Source organism: Chaetura pelagica, unplaced genomic scaffold (assembly GCF_000747805.2).
Source record: "Chaetura pelagica isolate M959 unplaced genomic scaffold, ChaPel_1.0 scaffold222, whole genome shotgun sequence".
NCBI lineage: Eukaryota > Metazoa > Chordata > Aves > Apodiformes > Apodidae > Chaetura > Chaetura pelagica.
In genome coordinates, this window is record NW_009952711.1 from 4,964,998 (window position 1) to 4,986,208 (window position 21,211).

The 21,211-nt window shown below is 38.3% G+C and overlaps 1 protein-coding gene across 1 annotated transcript in view; it reads right to left on the reverse strand.

Annotated features, from left to right (window-relative positions):
- Nucleotides 1–20,293, reverse strand: part of LOC104386002 (myocardial zonula adherens protein-like) — a 47,898-nt gene extending 27,605 nt beyond the window's left edge. The window contains exons 1-7 of the mRNA XM_009994535.1: nucleotides 20,243–20,293; nucleotides 18,143–18,232; nucleotides 9,956–10,111; nucleotides 7,312–7,404; nucleotides 4,818–4,931; nucleotides 3,826–3,978; nucleotides 431–556 (exon numbers count right to left, since the gene is read on the reverse strand). Coding sequence (XP_009992837.1) covers nucleotides 431–556; nucleotides 3,826–3,978; nucleotides 4,818–4,931; nucleotides 7,312–7,404; nucleotides 9,956–10,111; nucleotides 18,143–18,232; nucleotides 20,243–20,293 — 783 coding nt within the window. The remainder of the gene's footprint in view (nucleotides 1–430; nucleotides 557–3,825; nucleotides 3,979–4,817; nucleotides 4,932–7,311; nucleotides 7,405–9,955; nucleotides 10,112–18,142; nucleotides 18,233–20,242) is intronic.
- Nucleotides 20,294–21,211: the final 918 nt, after the last annotated feature.

Sequence of the window (21,211 nt, forward strand, 5' to 3'; positions counted from 1 at the left end):
GACATTATCTAGCTTTATCAATTAGAAAAATGCAATGAGAAACTACTCATAGAACGGTTTTACTTGAGGGTGGAGGGAAACCAGGTAAAACTTTTGCTCCAGTAGCATCAATGAAGTTGTTCTCCCTCCCCTTCTTAAGCTACGACTAAAATTGGACATTATATTTTCCTTTTTTCTAAAGAATTAGAAGTTAAAAAACCCAACTTACTCAATTTCAGATTTTGAAATCTGAAATCTGATCATTACTCTTACTGAGTTTGAACACATTCTGTTCTCAGCCCTACAACTGCAAAAGCTTGGAAAGCTTAGTGACTGTGGCATGACTAGTGACTGAGACAGGCATGAAGAAACACTATCAACTCTGAAGTATTAAGTGATTGAGAAAGGGCTCCCAAGCTAAGCACCACTCTTACAGACTGGTGGTACATACGAGGAGGATTTCTTTCTCAGCTTTATGTTTCTGCTCCTCTTCTCGCATTTTTTCCTCATACTGACTGTACAGTTTTCTTGTCATCTCTCTCATGACTTCAGCATTTGCTTCTTGCGATGATTCCACCTATGAGAGGGGAAAGGATGAAAGTCACAGTTAACCTGTTAGTCAGTACAGCACTGCTGACAGCAGGAGGAATGGAGTTCACATTATGTTAGAATAACACTTTGAACTTCAGCTCCACCTTGTTACAGATTTGAAGCAGAATTTCATTCTCAACACTGCCAGTATACAGGCTATCCAAATTTGCAGAAGTTACTGTTTCATCAAGTTTCATGTTGTCTGAATTTAACTAGTCATTGCTTATCCAAGACCAGGCTATGTGTCTTTACTGAATCCTTCCATAATAGCCTCCAAGTAACCTGGTTTCATCCACTGAAAAAGATATTTCCTCCCCTCATTTTACAGAAGCATAGCTTAGAGATGCTGTAGACTCAGCTCCTGTTACTGAATGACCATGAACACTCAAAGCAGTAAGTACTTTAAAAGCTGGACCAAAGTATGTGTTGTTAACTAGAAGACACAGCTGTACCTCCCCCCTCCTCTTTCCTGCTTTTTCACATACTGTGTGGACACAAGAACTGGGGTGACCAACAAGCAAAGCAGATCAGGGAACAATTAGGTGTGAAATTCATATACTCAGGGGTGTGGAAGGGTTAATTTTTAACCATGGGACAAGAAACTTTACTACTGCTACAGGGAAGAGGGCAGGAATGGTAATTCAGAGACAGGATTTCCCCCTTATGTTGCCTCCAAACACTGACTGAACCACACCCCTGGTGATTAAAAACTAGATAGGATATTCACAGCTTAAACCCACCTATTCTATACACCCCAATAAAAACAAAGTAAAATAGCTAGTCCAGGACTTACTTATCTTACTAGAGACACTGTAAATCAGACAAGGTTATAGTGATATGCTGTGGGTGCTACAAAAATGTCTAGGAAAAGGAGGAATATACTGTGATCTGGGAGAACAATACAGTGCTCCCTACTGATCACTACAGTTCACACAGCTACAATGTAGCCAGTTCTGATGACTAAGGTTTTGGGGGCTAGGTTGGGTTATTTTTATTTAACGGACTGAAAAATTTATTAAACCCTTGTGTTTATCTTGTACAGTGGTAACAAGTTGTTTTACGACCTTGTAGGATAAAAGAGACTGAGCTCTGATGACTCCACTTGTACTTTAGTTGCCCTCTCTGACATCTCACCTAGACCAACACTGGGGCTATGGTGGTGACCTGCACTTTGTGAGAGGGACCAGAATTAAATTTTGTTTCAGTACAATGCAGGAAGTCTGAAAGGGCCATATCATTCAGAAAAAACCAACAATCAAAACCTGGAGTCCTTAAGATACACTGAACTGGCATCCAAATGAGAGCCATGAGGATGGTGAAGGATCTGGGAGGCATGACTTATGAGGAGTGGCTGAGGTCACTTGGATTTATCATCTTGGAGAAGTGGAGGCTGAGGGGTGACCTCACTGGAGTGTACGGCTTCCTCACTAGGGGAGGAGATGGGGCAGGTACTGATCTCTTCATGCCTGTGAGCAATGACAGGACTCGGGGAAACAGCAGGAAGCTGAATCAGGGGAGGTTTAGGTTAGGTAACAAGAAAAGGTTTTTCACCCAGAGGGTGGTTGAGCACTGGAACAAGCTCCCCAGGAAAGTGGTCACAGCACCAAGCCTGCCAGAGTTCAAGAAGGGTTTGGATGATGCTCTCAGGCACATGATGTGATTCTTTGGGAGCCCTGCACAGGGACTCAAGTTGGACTCAAGTGATCCTGATGGGTCCCTTCCAACTCAGCAGTCCATGATTCTATGATTCTGTGATCTCTGACACTGTCTCTCCATCATTCTTTGCTCATAGCTTGAGCAACGAGGACAGTAAAAACAAGCATAAAAAGGTAGATGCATCAGGGCATCTGTTAAAGTACTCTTAAGCAACATCTTCAACCTCAGTTATTGTTATGATTGTATGAATAAACTGAAGCTACTTAATGAGGTATGTGGGTGTGTTCTCCTATCCAGAAAATGATCATGGCATTTGGTAGCTGCTGTTTTTCAAATGCTAACCTCCCAGACTCCACAACATCCTCTTACATTCACCCCTGGAATAAAGTCTTGGCATCTTTGATACACAATTTTACGTTTAACTTTCAAAGATAGCAAAGAGGTATTTTATTCACTAACTTTGTAATAAAACTGCAACTTTGAGGGCAAAATTTAAACTTTTCCCTCATTAAGACAAGGCATGTATTCTACAGACCTTGACATGCTTGAAGATAAACAAATCCTTAAGTATTCGGTTGAACTGGGACTTAACCTGCAGTTCTCTTAGAACTTAGAAGCAGACATACCTTTCCCTGACTCGTTGGTGCATGTCCTTAAGACTATAGTAAAGTCAAAATGTTGGTTTTAAAATCTTAATTGCATCAGCTTTGCTTTCTTAATTTAAGTGATTTTCCCTCTTTTTATTTCCTGCTGTCAACAGCAGGTAAAAATACAGTTACTTTTATAGCCTGTAAAGCTTCACTACAAAACTAGAACATGAAGTTGAAATACACATTAATATTTTCTCATTTAACCATTCATAACTGGCATGAATGCAAGTCACTAAAGAGCCAAAAAGAAGCATTTTCTTTGACAAAACTAAGCATTTCACACTGGAAATTCTAGTAAAGTACTATATCCAAATTAGTCTATTTTGAGCAATTATGAGGAGGACAAAGGTTTCCTCTCAGGAAGAGTTTTTTGGTTGGTGTTTTGATTTTGTTTTGGCTTGGGTTTTTTTTGCAAATGAGATTTAAGGAACACATTTGGCAGCTGAGGGGAGAAAATGCTTGAGTTTTCTGGCATACAAAACCTTCCAGTCTGTATTTTATTTCTTTGTGTTTCGCTGAAAGAAATAGCTTAATTCTCTATAGAGACTTGCTGTTAGAGCACATACTGACCACATGCTTGTAAGATGTAACAGGTTATCTATTAAAAATTATGCAATACCAAATAAACAAATTTAACACCAACAAATTCTTATGGGGCTGTTAGAGTTATAATATTCCTTAAGTTACAGCAATGGACCCTATATAATGGTTTAAATTTTCACCTACCAACATCACTGAATGGTCATCCCATGTTATGGAAAGACAGACTGCTGCCAGCTGAGATTCTTTGTTATTAAAACAGTATTGGTTCACTGGAATAGGTCAGCTCTAGGGAATGATGAAGGCATAAAGAATGAAGAACCCTTTACAGATAAGGCCAAGGAATTAATTTAACACACTCCTAATATCCTTACTGTGCAGTATTTTTAGGGGAGTTTATATACCACACCTTTAATTTCAGCAACTGATTTTCAATTTGTGCTGTTTCCAGTTGCTTTTGCTTCTCTCTCAGCTTTTCCATAGATTGTTCATGCGTATGTTTTAAATTCCTTATTTGTTCTCTTATGTCAGTGTTCTCCAGTGTAACATCCACTAGAGTTTTCTAGGAGAAAGAGGCAAACCACATATTTAAAATCACAAATTATCTGGTGAACTAATACAGTCAAGAGATTATGGAACAGACAGAGCATTTAAAAGTTTCTTGATATGTCAATGAAGCGTGAACAGTTTTGCAAGTTTTAACATTTAAAATTATGGCTTTTGTTGTATTTAGTCTGCTAGGAGGTATTTCCATGAGGAACATGCTCAGTGAAATCAAGTCCTGGAACACTACAAGAAAAAGAAAGAAACGTGGATATATTTCAGTATGAATGTTACTCCAAACAATCTTCCTTTCTTCTCTCCAGGGGTTGTGCTATACATATTAACTGCACCAGACAGAAAAACCGTAACATACAAGAAATCAGGAACATTAAGTTGTTTGGCTCGGATACATGGGAATTTGGAAATTTATAAAACAGAAAATTAATTCCCACTTTCTCTCTTCCCCTGCATTTCACAGGCTTGTAAAATCTCGCAAGTGTTTAGAATCCAAACATGCCATTTGTATTTCTGTTAAGCAGTGAAGGCAGGAAATCAGTCAGGAGATGTACCACTTTTCACAATACAGAACAAGTCACATTTTTACCTTGGGTAATTTCATAGAGACATGAATAGTGGCATTAATTTGCTGATCAGTCTCTCTTTATTATACACTATTTTTAAAAAACATAGGTGTTGGAATTTTTTTCCCTTAGTTTCCTAAATTGCCTGCCTTAGATCTCCAAGACAGTCCTTTATGGGATTGTTTAGTGTTAGAATTGGTATTTGTCATCCAGGTTTATGCTTAAATCCATGTTAGAAAAGGCAGTTGTCAGCTGTGAAACAGCTATTAAAATGTACCTGCAAGTCTATGGATGCTGATGTCAAGGAGCTGTTCATTTCACTAAAGCTATCTAAGGCTGCAGCCTGCACTCGCACATGATTCTCTAAGGATTCTTGATGAGCATTTGTCACCTGAGCAGGGAAAAAAAAAATAAAGTTTTATATAAAATAATGATCAAGTTTATCTATTCTTTCAAAGGGAGCTAGAGAAGAGAAAGATCCCATGGTTAATTTTCACAGTACTAGGATGCTTAAAATATACAGGCCTCAAACCATATTCTTATACCTCAGAAACAAACAAACAAAACTTAGAATCCAAATATGATAAAATAAATTAGGCACAAGTATTTATGTTTATGCTAGTGTGTAATCACTGTAAAACCTGTTCTTTTTAAAAGGACAAGAGGACACTTGGCAGATGGCTATTCAGAAAATGTATATAAACACAGCGGGCAGATTGTAAAAAGCCAGAGTGAAAAGCAGAAGAATGCAAGAAATTAGGAAATCTATAAAGGTTTGGGTGAACTGCAGAACAGCCTTAATTAAGAAGGAACTGATCAGGTACATGAAGAAGAAACATCAAGACTTAAGAATGAAACAATATGAAGCAGGTAGGAGTCAGCAGAGCGCTTTGTTTTGTGCAAATTTGTTATCTTCTGTTATGTACACACACACATGCTTAAAAACTAGAGAGGGGAAAAAAAGGCACTCAGTGGCATCACTTAAGAAGAGATCAAACCCCAGACAGTGTAAATGACTATGAACCATCCAATAATAAAGAGAAAAAAAATGTTACTAATGGAGGCCAGCCCAACTCATGTTCTTAGATGGATCAGATTTGTTTCTTGATAAAAGCATAAGAACACCAGGGGACTGATATGAAGAACAATTAGGGTTTAGTAACAAAGTCACACACAGATTAGGTCAGCATAGGGAGCAGAAGCCAAGTAGTTACTGTTAACCCTCTATGAACATGTGCTCTTGTAAAAACAAACTAACAAACAAAAGCAGAAATGCTTTGGATGGATTAAGAAAGTTACAAGATAACCTGTGTGACAATACATACCATCCAGGGCAGGATTTTGAAAGTACAAACTTCAAATATACTTCAAGAACAAAAAGTAGTCTTGGAAATTGATGGGCAAAAGCATAGTCATTCAAAGCCAAAGCAAGAAGTATATAAAGGATATACCAAAACCCAACTAAACAAATGAGGAAATTATAAATAGGTAGAAAAACCCTTGTGCTTTCTTTCAGGCACTCTAAAGTATTAAAAAAGTGGGGAAGGTGTCTCATAATGTGCCTTTTGTGTCAGAAGCAGTGCTTCATATACTGCTAATGTGCTTTTAGAACTAGAAATTCTGTCACAGCTGGCCAGAAACCCATAATTAAGAGAGATGTTCAGACTCATGCAGCATTTCTACTGGTCTCACAGAAGATCTGGAAGTGCAGAATATTGTCACTGCTTCTCAGTAAGCAGCAGCAGCAAAGATGACAACACTGCATCTGAATCAGCATTTGCCTACATGCATACTGGTGGGGAACTCACCTTGCTGGCACCATGAAGACTATTTAACATAGTTCACAAAAATTCAGCTTTCTCTCCTCCCTCCTCTCAAGTCAGGGTGGTTTTTGGTCCTTTTTGTTTGGGTTGTTGGGTTTTTTTAGTGTGTTTTTTTTTGTTTGGTTTTTGGTGGGGTTTTTTGAGACTAATTGCCACAGAATAGAAGTACCAGTTTAACAGTAAATTCTGATACGTAGTACAGCATGTAGGGAACTGACAGTGTCCAAACGAGGATGGTAGAAGGGCACAAGTCAGGGTCCCTTGAAGTCAAAATACATTTAATTGGCAAAGCTTCATCTGAACGAGGGGTGTGAAAATCAATGTTGAATATAAAATCCACAGCAAGTTTTCAGGGAGATTTTTTGGACCAAAGAACTCAGCAGTTCAATGTGTAGGATACTTCCACAGACTGCAGCAGCTTTTATTGCTAAAGCAGCATGTCAGAAGAAAGAGAGGTCATCGAATGACCATTGAAAGGTTCAATCAAGAACCAACACGTAAGTCATTTTTAGAACTATCATGCATTTTAATACTAAAGAATATTGCTACTTGTACTATAGTGTTAAGACAGTCAGTAATACAGAGCAAAGTCTGTAGAAATGACACCAACAAAGCTGCACATGACTTCTTATGCTTACATGATCTGTTTATTCAATTCATCTAGCAGCTTACTGGTACAAGCATCTCCACTAATTACCAATACACACAGACAGTTCTACCAAGATCATTCTTTTATTTCCAAGAAGCAGGCAATTAGTGATTTCATGTGCAAAAGCACTCCTCTCCTGCTTTAGCTTCCTGGCGGGAAAGATAAATAGAAAAGTATAGATGTCACAAAAAACAATTAACTGGACTGGTTTGAGAAACTACTTCTGTCCTGCTAAAGCAAAAAAAAAGACACTGGGACTGTTACTTTCATGTGCTTTCCCTGCAAATGAATGTACTTACTTTCAGTTCATTCGTAAGCTGCTGTATTTTTCGTTTCATTTCATCATATTCACCATACATTTTCTTTCTTACTTTTTCCAGAGTTGCTCTCACCTGGTGTCAGAAAAATCAAATGCCTTTATCAAACTTACTGATGATTCTGTTTATATAGGAAATTATTTTTTTTCTATGTCCTTCATTGTTACTTTCAGTAATTTCCATTCTTAATCTATCTTTTCATCAACAGCAATTTACTCTAAGGAACAAGACAAACATTTCAGTCTCAGGACTTGTCTACATAGGGATGATACAAATAAACACCTCTGAGTAATTCTAAACTTCTCTGTACACACTTAGAGACATGTAAAATAATAATTTAAATAATGAATTTCAGTTAAATTATCTGTAACTCATTCTAAAGTGACCACTAAAGGAATTAAAATTAATTTGAGACTATAATGTTTTCTTTCTGAAAAAAAAAATAATCCAAACATGGATTTAACACACTTTCATACTTTTTGCAGTGGTTGATGTTTTCCCTGAGTATCCTTTGAAGGATAAACCCTTTAATTTAGAATTTCTAGGCTCTTAGCTCTAGGCTAAACAATATATTAGCATAAATATATCAATGTAATTTAAAATCCTGAGCAGAGTACTCCATTTTATTTTATCTAAGAACTATGGATGTAAATTATACTTTGCCTTTCTAAGAAAAGGAAAAGAAAAAAAAAAGCATGCTGGAAGCCAGCTTGGGATTACATTGCAATCATGTGCAGAACCAATCTTCTCAAAAGCACACAGTGTAAACCCTAGTTAAATGTTTGCCTACACTCTAACTTCTAGCTACATAATTCAGACACTTTTTTTTCCCCCTCATCTCTTTCACACACAGACTTATTGCACATCATCTAGGGCAGCGAGCTTACCTCTGGATAGGCCTAGGGAGGGAGCACGGTGAAAACATCAGTAGAGTCTCATACAAGACATGATGTTTCTAGCAGCTCCACAGCACACCCTCTCCTTCCCAGAAAGAGGGGCACTGGCCACTAAATCTATGCAAGGAGCAGGTGTGAGCCTAGCCCAGACTACATACTTCCTTTAGGAAGAGAAACAGAGAAGCAAGCTGGCTCCTGCACTTCACCTCAGGAAAGCAGCCCTTGCCCTGTCCCTACCCACACATATGCACAGACACACACCCTTCTGCAAAGTGAAACTGGACTCAGGTACAGAGTAAACTGTCAGCAGTTTTGACATGGACCACCCTTTTTGGTCTATTTATGTCAGCACATACGTGGCACAAGATGAGGACTCTTGTTTAAGAATACTTTTCAAGACAAAACTTATCTGGCAGACCAAAGTTCACAAATCAGCATAGCTGAACACAGCTTCCAGAAGACAGGAGAGCAAGGGCCAGTACATCCCTTCTCATGTCTTTTCCACTTTTTCCTGAAAGGATCAGTACCCTGAATGCACACATAAGACCTGCTGTTTGCCTGGCCTGACATGTCTCTCCATGCCACAAGCTGGCTGTGAACAGAAAAGGGCAGGGAGATGGGTCTTGGTCCAAGGAATCTGCACCAGGTACCAGAATCAGTGCACCCCCGACAGGAAGCTGGCCCTGCCATGCACCAATTCACCCATCCCTGGCACCAGCCCAGCAGGGCAGAGAAACTGCCCAGGCAGGACACCAGCAGCAGAGGCAGCTTGTGTGCCTGACCTGCACTGCAGGAGGGGCAAACCCTACCTGTGAGTGCAGAAACCTGAGGGTGGTGAATGCTGGGAGTTACCAAACTGTGAGTAATAAAAAAGAAGCAAGTGCTGATAGCTAGAGACCAGGCAGATGTTAGGAGCACACATAATTACAGTCTTTTACACTGCTGGCTTGACTCACTTTTCCTCCCTTTTCTATCAACTCAGTTTGCACTTGAATCAGTGGAACATGATAACCATTGACCAATAGCTTCCTGGGTGATGAAGGTGGATGAAAAGAGAAGGTCAAATTATTTGCCCACAACTAATTAGGGGGCTATTGCCAAAGCCTGAGAGCCAAGAACTGACAGGCAAAGAGATGCTGAGTTTGAAGCACAGAAATCAGCAGCATCAGAAATGCTTTTTTTTTTTCTTTCTTTCAGGAGAGCTTCTGCCAATTATGATAGGTGAGCATGCACAGATAAAGTAGTACAAAGTCATCCATATTAGGCTGACTATTTTAGGCTGCCCTAAAATATAGCCAAGTGATTGTACTATGTCACCTAATTTAGGAGTCTTTTCAAAACTGGGGGGCTTGGGGGCAGGGGAAGCAGAGGAACTGAGGAGAGACTTTATCCTCTCAGGTGTCTGCTTACACAGTCTCTTCTGTATGACATTAAAAATTACGAAGGCTTCAGGACAGGAACCTCAAGATCAGTTTGGCAGTTTGCTTGCCCAGTCAGCAAGCATTAACAAGGATCACTTGGCACAGAGGCCTTGAGTCTGGACTACACAGTTCCCAGGTATATAGCATGCTTTTTTACCAACTTCAATACTAACAATGCAAGCTTTTGGCTTCATAGTATATTTCCAGTTCAAATCCAAGTGTTGGGCTAGACAGCAGCCATCCCATACACACTCCCAGCTCTACATGAAAAGGTATTCGAGAAATTTTGAAGCTGAAAGCATAACTCACTTCTTTAATGTAATTCATCTCCTCTTTCAGCTGATCAGCTGACCAGCCATAAACCACCATTTCCCTCTTATGGTTGTTGTCAGTTCGGTGCACAACGCCATACACCATTCCATGAGAGAGCTTCCCTGGAGACATGCCATTTGGTACATGGTAGAGCTCCTGAAAAGTAAAAAAAGAAAAAGTTACTTCTGAAGTACTAGAATAAAAAGAAATCAACAAACAAATACACAGTAACATAGAGCCAGGAGAGACAGCCAAATACAGTGAAAGCACAACAGTACCTAAGAACACTAGTTCCCAAATGTTTTAGGGCCAAACTTTCATGCTTTTGGGAAGACAATAATCAGTTTATAACTGATAGGGATGTCTAATTTCCTCTGGTTTAATGGAAGTGATATAGGTACAGCTAGAGACAACAGATTGGATTTGTGCAAGGAGAGGCAGACACCTGTGAGAGAAAAAGTTATCCTGGCTTATGTAGCAATCATCTGAAATGAGTCAGTCTCCTATTTTTAGGATCCAGCTTTGCAAATATTCAAAGTTAGGTAAGAGTATTTTTTGCCTCCCTTATAAAAGCCACACTGTGGATGTCTTCATCTAAGCTAGTTGTTTAAATTCTTTGTAATCAGAGCTGGATCCTAAAAATAGTGATTTTTTTTCCCTAAATATTAGGTTAGAAAGATACAACCTTAGAAACACAGCTGCTACTGCTTAGCTTTGCACAGTCTGTGAAAGGCTGTGCTGGGGACAAATCAGTTACAGGTAATTTTACTGAATTTCTTTCTCATGCCAGATACACCAGGATATGTGCAAATCTGAGAATACTTACTACATTCACTTTTTAATGTGTTTTGGTTTGTTTTTCAGGAATGACACTGTATGAAAACTCATGAACTTTGAGATTCTTTACTGAACTAAGAGTCTAAGCAGTGTCTAAATACTCTGACACCAAACAGAGGCTGGAAAAGATGAAGCTCAGCGTTTTATATCCATCTGCAGCTGCAACCCAGAGACTCTCCAGTCTTCACAGTGATGGCATCTGGAGTCTAAAGCTGTAGCACTTTTCAGTTTTTAGCAGCCAAACTAACACAACTATGGTGACAGTGTAAGAATAAATACTTCTTTGGGCAAAGGAAAAAGGAACAGGAAAATCCACTTGCATTAAGAAGAATGGGTAAAGATGGACATTTGTTTTATACTGTGTCCCTCCCATGTGGCATTGACAGATTTACTCAACCTTGTAAAACCTACACATTTTCCTTTACTGTATCATTAATAGCTTAACCATTTTGCTGAGGCTCTGGGTGTGTACATGCAGGGCTGGGAGGGAAACAGTCACAGAGCAGACACCTGATAAAGAAATTTTCAGACAAAGAACAACAAAGCTATGAGCCAGCATTTAAAAAGAAAGCCTTAAAACCACTTAATGGAAAAACATTGGGCAACCAGCTCTACCAATACAGGGTATCATTTTGCACTTTGAAAACATTATATGCAAAGCTTTGTATCCGGATCATCAGAAGTTTCATAATTATGTATTACTTGACTTTTTGTTTTGCTGTTTGGATGTCAACCAAAACCAAACACCTGGCACCTGATTTTTTGAGAATACTGAAAAACACAGCTAGATGGGAACATGAATCACAACTTCTTTATGTTTCTTTGCTTCCAGAGTTGTACAGTTTCTTTGATAGTTTCACTGCAGCTCCTCCCCTACATCTGGATAAAGGGATTACATACAAGTTTCCATGTTCCTGATAACCAAATGAATAATCACTTTGATTGTTTAGAGGTTACTAAGGCACCAGACACTGAGTTCATAAATCCATACCCTTTGCCTATGATAATTCATTTTTTATGATGTGAACAGCTGAATACCATCAACTACCAAGATCCTTTGTGCCTCTGAAACATTAGGAGAATTGTTTAGAGTGCTGTTTGCAGAGTTCTGCATGAAAATTATGACCAAGTTCCTTATTTTTAGAATATTATAAACACATTCCTAAGGAATGCTTTGAAGGAGGGTTTTTTCCCCTCTAACAAAGACCTACAAGTTCAGACCAATGGGTCTGCAGCTAGAGAATCACCCTGGGCACTTGAATTTTTCACAGATTAACAGATTTACATTTACATCATAATGGGCAGTACATGTAGGATTAAGTATACACAAAGCCAGACTGGTTGCACATCTTTTGCAACAATGCTAAACTTGCCTGTTGTTTGTATTTGCACAAGCCTCCCAAGATGCCTTTGTCACTTCTGTTTCAGAAGATTAAAAGAATCTCCATCATCTGCTAAGTGTTCCAGTTCTACTACGTGCTATTTAAAATACAAGATATTGCTTTTATCCCCTCCTTATTCCTCCTTTCTCACCACAACCCTCAGGCAAGCACCTGTTAAAATTTCAGTACAGTTCATGCTTGATTTAAAGCTGTGTGAACCAACATATGTCCCATACATACCCAGTCTCAGAAATCAGGTATTATTCTGAGAAGGTCCTTGCCCTTCTCCACCATGATCTGCAGTGCAGCAAATCCATGATGATAACAAAGCAAATACCGCAAAGCTAACAAGAAAAGTACTTGGAGATGGAACGTTTCATTACATTAGTTAACCACTGCTGTTTAAGGTCAAAATATCAGCCAGCTCCAGAGTACAGGGAAGTTCTCACTCCCCACCTGTCCATGCACTTGCTGCAGTGGAACAAGCACAGGTGTTGCCTCAAATAGTGCTCAGGTCCCTTCCAATGTGAGCTGCTGATCCGAGCATAAGCAATGGGTGAATATTTCTTTCTACCTATAGTCTGCAAATGGCAGTCCAAAGTAACAGCAAGAACACATCACATTGATGCACATGAATACCACAGAAGCTTTCAGGAACATCCTTCACCTATGTTGCAGCAATAGTCATGCTGCACTTCGTGTGATCACACAGCATGTACTGAAGAAACGTAGACTGTGTTTACTTTATTAATAAATATTTAAACCAGAAGCCTACACCCCAAGGTTGCAAAAGACTTGATAATTGCCATGCATCCTGTTTATGTCTCTGTCCTGGGAAGTAGCACAAGTGACATGAAACAGGTGAAGCAAAGACACTATAAAAACAAACCCTAAATATGAGTTGTTACCTGTTTGGGTTTTTTTTTTATTGCCCATGGTTTTATTTCATTTATGCAAATGAAGATTTAGATTACTTGATTGAGATATTATTTGTCTCCTAATCTATCTTCATCAGTTCTTAAAATGAAGTCAGATACCCCCATATTTTATACTTTCTCCCTGCCCCAAAACTGGAAGCAGAAGCACAAAGGAGGTATCTTAGTTTGAGGAAAAAGGACACCTAATGTAACAATTAGCACAATTCTGGGTTTAGAACTCATAAAGCCTTAAAATTTTGCTAAGATATGGTCTTCCGTTTACCTACACCATCTAAAAACTCTACTTTTAACCAGAACTATATCAGTTAAGTGAAGCTTTATCTCTTCCTCACCTGCCACATTCCAGAGGTTTCTGAAATACCCAATTAACTTTTGCCAGTTATATTAAGGCAAAAGAACATTCACATAGTTACTTAGGTTACACATTTTCTGTTCTGTAAAATGACAAATTTACAATACTGAGCTGTTCCATGTGCTGTAGGGGAATAGGAAAAAAAACATTAAAAACATAGGTAGCTTTTGTCAGGTAACAGCTCAGTTACTGTGTTTTTATGGGTTTTCTTTCCTATTCCCCTATGGCCCATGAAACTCAGGTTACACTTAGGCATGTTTCATATATAAATAGTATTAAAATAGGGAATATATGCCAAGACGTAGACATGAATTCTCTTAAATTCATGATGCTAAATAAGAAACATCATTTAACATATTCCAACTTAGAAACTCCTTGAAATGTAGAATTTAGCTGCTATCCCAAAAATAGCAGTGTCGGGCATTATACAGTTACATCTAATCAATGAAATCTGTACCCAGAACACCAGTGTTCATACACTGAGAAAATAAGATACAACAAATACAGCAGTCAGTAAAATTCTTTCTGTGGTTTCATTGTAGTGCTGTTTCTAATGAAGGTGTCACTTAATTAGCACACAACAAAAATCAAGCAGTTACTGTTGGAGAGGCTGATAAAGAGTAACATCAGCCACCTGTAGCAAGTGAACCACGTTTGTTATGACACAACTTCTGCTATGCTGATGGGAGTGGGCTGGCAGCAACACATCAGCAGAGAAAGTAGGTACTGTCCTAGATTTAATGTGCACAACAACCCTGTGTTCACTGCACTCATATTCTTTGATCCAGGCCTGACACAAGTTTCTGCTTGATTCTTGATTCTCTCCATCACAAATTCCCCTTCTGGCTTCTTTACAGCCTACTTTTTTGCTGTTTGCTATGCTTCTGAATTCCTGCTTAGGAAGCAAAAAGTTTCACCTCTTGGTTATGATGCATTGAAACCAAGAAAACTAAGAGTTTGAGGATATATAAAACCAAAGTATCAATTACAGTTTAAGACTAAACACTGCTCAAGCTCTGTTGAAAGCCACAAAGACAGGAAAGTGTCACAAATTTCTACAATGTTATCTCCTTTTCATTCTCTTGTCCATGTGTCCAAATGAAAAAGAAAAATCCGTCTACGCTTATCTTCATATTCTGCTCTCAAATGCTTAGCTGCAGCTTCCAATGACACTTCTAAATTTAGCGATGGCAGTGAAGAAAGGGACTGACAGATAAAAATAAGCCCAGTCCCAAACAGGGACAACACAATTCTCTAGTAGCCCTTTATTATGCAAGACAAGGCAGGCTTCAGGACATGCAGATTTTGCATACAATCTGATGAGCACAGTACTCCTTTGTACTTCATGGTGAAGAAAACAGCCTCACACTACTGTCATCCATTGTCTGTCATTAACAGAAGTGATGGAACAAAATCAGGATAGTTTCAGATTCTCTCTACAACAAATGCTAACAAACCAGAGATGTTTAGCAGTAGGCATCAAGCCAGTAAAAAGCAAACTAACCAACCAGCATCTCCCTGTGACTTCACTTCTCATCTGCTTCTTTCAAGGTACCATAACCTAAATACAAATAACCAACCTGACACACTGGAGCACAAGCTCACTCCCCCTTCATTTTTTGAGGTCAACTTCTAACTGTGTACCATCTGCCAACCTTTCACAACAGACAGGGAGAGGCCATCCTAGCACAGAAATGCCTGCAGCAATTCTGTTGCAACAAAACTGCCCAGCTTCATCACTTTGTTTTAACCTCTTCCACTAATTCATTTTTATTTCACGGATGTAGAGCAATAAAAAAGTCAACCTAGAAACTTAATGCACTTGTGCAGTTTTCATGAAATACAGCATACATTTTCTGCTACACTTGAACTACAATGAAAAAGGCCAACAGCTGCTAACACCACCAATGAATAATCAGCTCTGATCTTACAGCAAGCTCCAATACAAGTTATTGGGAGGATCAGCACTAGCAAGAGCTTCTGTGCAGTTCACTAGATGATTTTACATCTGAAACATCTTTTAATGGTACTGAGCCCCAGAAATGTACAGAAAAGTAACAAATAGTCAGTAAGCCACTGCTATGTCACATTAGGGCAACTCAAAATCACCTCCTTCTAGTGAAAGATTTGAAAGAGGAGATCACACCCAGTTGCCATGCCACAGTGTATTTATAGTTTACTGGCATTCCCCCTGACACAGCAAGGTCTCTGCTCTCCTCCCTTACCAGCAGCAGGCAGAAGCAGGGAAGAGTGTCTTTCTCCAGCACCTGGTCCTGCCCAAAGAGCAGCCAGGCTCAGACTGCTTCATCTGCCTCAGTGCTCCACCAAAACTGTACAATCTCCTGCCGTTCATTTCCCTAAGTCACACTAATATATTTGAAATACAAAAAGCATTTTTCATGTTCCCATTTTTTCAATACTTTTTAAGACAGCATAGAACTCTAGATACTAACAAGAGACCTGCTGTTAAACTTGATTCTTGGTGAAGCTGTATTTTTGTTACCTTAAACTGTAAATGTGAGGCAGAAAACAGCAGTTTCCTAATTATTCCTACTTCCAAGAAGGCAGCACAGTTCCCATAGGACTGTGTGAGGATTATCTAACATTTGTAAAACCTGTTATTCTCAAACTGCTTTAAACAATTTCATTAACACTGAGTCAGTTGAACATGGGTGGATCAGCAGAGATACCTGATCACTACTTTTAGGAGAAACCTTTTTTAAATTAAATTTTGCAGTATGACTGGCCAAGAGTCCTGTGTGCACTGCTGGTTACTGTGTAACTAATTCAAATACATAAAGTAATACATTATATAGACAATAAAAATCTACAGGTAATACTTTATTGTCTTGTTTTAGAGATATGAGGAAAACCAGTTCATGATCAGTATTTTTTGTAGCTAATTCTTTACACTATGACTATACTGTCTGTAGGGCTATATTTTAAATTACACAAAGACCATAAAACACAAGTAGATGGAACAATTATTCTGTTTTTTTTAATTGCTATGAAATTGACTAGTTATATCCCATCTAGCTCTGAAGGCTGTATGTGTGCTTTCTAGAAGTCTTTAAATTGAGTAAAGTACTAAACTTTAGGAAACTACTGAAAACAGACAATAACTAAATTACATACAATTTTTTTGTTCTCAACTAAAAAGGACCCATGTCTTAAAACAATCAATCTACAATATAACAGAATGTAAGATGAGCCTAAGCATGTATTTATTACCTTTCATATCCTCTTCTTAATATTCTCTGACCTAAAGTCTACTTGCCTTTACTTGTATTACAGGGGAAATACAAGCTCTCATTAAATATAAGGTCCCACAGAGAAAATAATTCCTCACATAAGAAAGTCCAGAAAAATTGTCCAGGCTCTAATCATTCACACTTCTTTCTTATTGCACAACTCAGCACAGTAAAGTGAGTAAGCCATGAGTCAGTATCTATCCTCCTCAAAAGTAAACTTGCATGTCTCTCAGGGCAATGGGTCCACATGCTTAGGAGAGTCTGAGAGTTTCTGCAATCAGATAAAAAATGACAGAGACTGACAGAGCAAGCGGTGGGGGAAACTACTCTTAAGTGCTACAGTTAAAAACCTCTGTACAAAATGAGTTATTACTATTTAATGATGGCCCAAATTTAGTTTGCACTAAGGCCTCTTTAATCCATTCTGTAAGCAAAATTTATAGATCCTCAAGGACCTATTGCTCTGCCAGAGCAGTGTATAAGAAGCTGACTGTATATAACATTCCACACAAGAAATAGCTAATAAGGCATATTTACCTTGACCATTTTACTTTGCATTTATTTTTATTGCTTTAAAATGTTTGTCTTTCTGAATCATTTTATAGTTACTTTTGCTTCTGAGTACCACTAAGAAATTATTTCAAATAAATCCTATTGTTGTGCTTCCTATTGTCATGTCACTATTCAGATATTGGGTCTGGTAAACTCAGCCAACTACTTGTTTGATTTTGGTTTACTGAACTGTAAATATGGTGAAGCTGTGCAATCTGTCCAGCTTCCCTTTTTAGTCTCCATCCTTGAAACACATTAAACATCATCTATGGCTCTGAAGGAGCTCTGAAAGAACAAGTTCCACAGCAAAGCAGCTGTAATATTTTTTTGTGTGCCTGCTACTTGCTTCTACCAAAAAAATTGCCCTTCTGAAGCCCTCTACACACATCACCTTGAAATCACTTTCATTTCAGAACAATCTTGAATTATTTATTTTATATTTCTTATGAGTATATCACCTGTTACCAAAATTAACCAACACAGCAAGACATCTAAGTCCCAGGCAAGCCAGCTCCCATACACATGAAGGCTCAACTCTTGCACACTGTTAAGCCTAAGTGAATAATAAAACCCTCTTTGGGTGAGGATCAAGATCTTGCCTACTGCAATACACAAATATTAAACAATCGAGTCTTAAAGGTTCAGAAATCACCTACAATCTCTGTGCTTTTCCTCTACTACTGTGCTATTTTACATGCAGTTTTGCTATCCCCAACTCCCAGGACTCAGGCTCAAAGCTCACAGCTAACTTGTTCAAAAACTTCCAAAAACAACTGGGCTTCGAACTCACAAAACAACTCATATCACCTTCTGTGGATGCCAATATATACTCCTTGTTTATACAGATTTTAACTTTGATTCTTAAAACTTACGTTTTTCTTTCTTTCAGGTTCCTTTGCTCCCTGATCAGGTTGCGAGATTTCATCAGGTGGCACTGTTAAACGTAACCTACAGACATTCATCTGAAAGAAAAGAAAGGTTTGCTTTTAGATAAGCATTACAAAAAATATTCTAGTAACTTGCTTTACAGGATGAATTGTACTGACATTCAAGTTTTAATTTACTATTTTCTACCTTCTACCACATAGGTGACAAAAGATTGTTTTTTAAAGGTTGGAGGGGTTTTTAGCTGGCAAGAAATAATTCAAGGCATCCCCATAATGACATACCTGAAATAGCAAAAATCCATTTCAATCAACAACACATTCTTATGTACTCATAAATGACATTGGGAGCTGAGATAACAGAACAATGAACATAATTTTCTAGTTCTTAGTTTTGTTTGCAAATTTGGCATACTTTTCATCTTCAAAAGGGATTATTTAGGAACACAAAGTGTATTCTGGAGTTAACGCCTCTTTTCAGTATGTATCTAAGCATTTGATGGAAGGATACTTCTGTACTGCAATTCCACTGAATGTGAATAGGGGTATTTTTGAAATCTGATACAAGTTATTTGTAAAAACTAAACTTCAAAATGCTTCAGAGAAAATTTAAAGGGAATTGTTTCCTATCTGATTTCAGAAAAGCCATTATCTTGCTGAGGAATCAGGCCAATAACTTTCTATCCCCAGACGCAGTTTGTTTTGCTTTTGGCTGAAAGACCTTTGGTGTAATGATATTTTTAAAGCCACATATTTCATACAAGAAACCCGGTTAAAATGTTCAGTTTTAGTCCTATTCATGAGACATTTTTGTTGAAAACAACTGTAAGTCCTAAACAGAACACAGAAAATAATGAAATGGTAAATTTGCCTGTCAACATTTAAAGCTGCATACCCTCCTGTGAAATCCCAGCTGTTAGTTGACAACAACTAGGGCTCCTACAGCTCCTTCTCAAAATGTCTCAAGTATCTCTTTCATGATCACTGTGGGCCATCCACACTGTTCTTCTATAGTCTAGCATCTCATCTGATCTAGATCTCTCCATTTTCTCCAAAATACTTACCTCCAGTCATGCTGAATGTGTACCTTGGCTCTGAAACACACCTTTTCATTGCACTTGCCCAAGCTTACAGCTCATGTCTTAGTCATGACAGCACTTCCATTTGCCTTGAAAATGCCTACCATGTTGTGCTCACAGGCACTCAGAGCCCAGCATCAAAGTCCTTTTCATAGACTCTACATTCTACTATTCTATGATTCACTTCTTCCAACTCTTGCATTAAGAAAGCTAACTAGACTTCACTTTCAAGACTCTTTACAACATAACCTCCTCAGAATACCATTATTCAGGATCATGACAAGGATTCCCTTTTTCCCTGTTTCCAAATAATTGACCTTTTCCAACTTGTCAAACAAGCTTTAACTTTTTCTTCTTCCCAAGCAAGAACAATTGGAAGAACAATGTGCAAACACCTGCAGCCACTTCACTATTTTTCTTCCAGCCTTTCTTTAAATCTGTTGAGACAACAAATCAACTGTGTTTAGGCTACAGGTATGCTGTCAACTATATTAGAAATACTGCTTTATACTGCCTTCCATCTTCCTCTCTCAGTTTGGTCTTTCAGGTCTGCAAGGCCTTCTACCAATAAGGAACTGTGTCTTCAGATACAGATAAAGTTCCTATAAAATACGTGAGTCCTGTCTATACTATAAAGAAGAAAAAGAAAAGAAAAAAAAAATCATCTGTAGTAAGATCAAGTTAAAAGATCTTAGTTAAAAGCAGGTTATGCTTTCATATTTGCTAAAGAATCCTGAAACAATAAAATTATATTTCAATTATGCATATGTTTTTGACACTGATTGACTGCTATGTTTGCTCTTCTGAGAACAGAGCTTCCCCATATACTGCAGAAGCTGGAGATGCTTCCTGCTTGCAAGTTAATTATCAAGATATGTTAATAATAAACTCCTCAGTTTCAGACCTCATTGATACATAAGGTAATTAATACCACCTTTTCTCACCTATTTAATTTCCATTTCCTCCTGCTTTTTCTTCCCATTAGCTTAGATAGGCTCTTTCCTCTTACAATATGCCTGCTTACAACAAGAAGAGAGACAAGAGTCTGGCATTCCTCCATGTAGGCAAACAAAGACCAGACCCATAAATAGGAAATAGAACTGAATTTCTGCTGTGCAGGAAGTGATAGATGAAGCCAACTTTTTCTTACAGTGATTTCAAATGAAGAAAAACTGGACTAAAAGGAATGAAAGGAGAAAACATGAAAAATACCTTAAATAAACAGAAATATATAATGACTCTCAACTCAAAGTTAGGAGAAATGGAGCTGTGTATCACTGTCTGAAGCTGGCAAATGGCTTGGCTGTTAGTCAGTATGGGACTAATTATATCCAACATACTTACAGATTCACAGTGCAGTGATTGTAAAGAAGTAATTATCCCTGTACCTGTATACCAGTTAGTGAATCATGTCTGCCTGTCACATTAGAGCAGTTGATACTACAGGGTTACTGTGAAGGAAATCACAGAAGCCCAGTACAGATTGGCAGTCAAATTGTAACAACTACATTGGAAATCTAAATTAATAACAGTAATTTTTAAAGACTAAAACCACTGTACAATCAAAAGGTTGTTAACATTCAAACTCTTATTCCTACCCTTTTCACATTGGCTTCTCAATTAAGCCCCTGAATCGTTTCCCCCTACACTTCCTCATTTCCATGCTAGCTCCTTACTTTTAACATACCTCAAATCAGTGTCACATTTTGGTAAGTATTTCTTACAAAAAATGTTAATTCCCTACTTCACAGCCTGTGGCATACAGATGCCAAACGGAGGGTAGCACTGGCAATCATCTAAGGATTCCAGCCTTGAAGTCAGGCCTACTGAGGCTTGTACAGCAGTGGCAGAGTACCACCCAATTCCTCACTAGGACAAACTTACACAGGCTGTACTCTTGCTATTGTTTACAACAATAGCACTTCCTCAGTATCCCTGGGGAACAACAGCAAACTTATAAAGTGGCCTTTCATTCCTG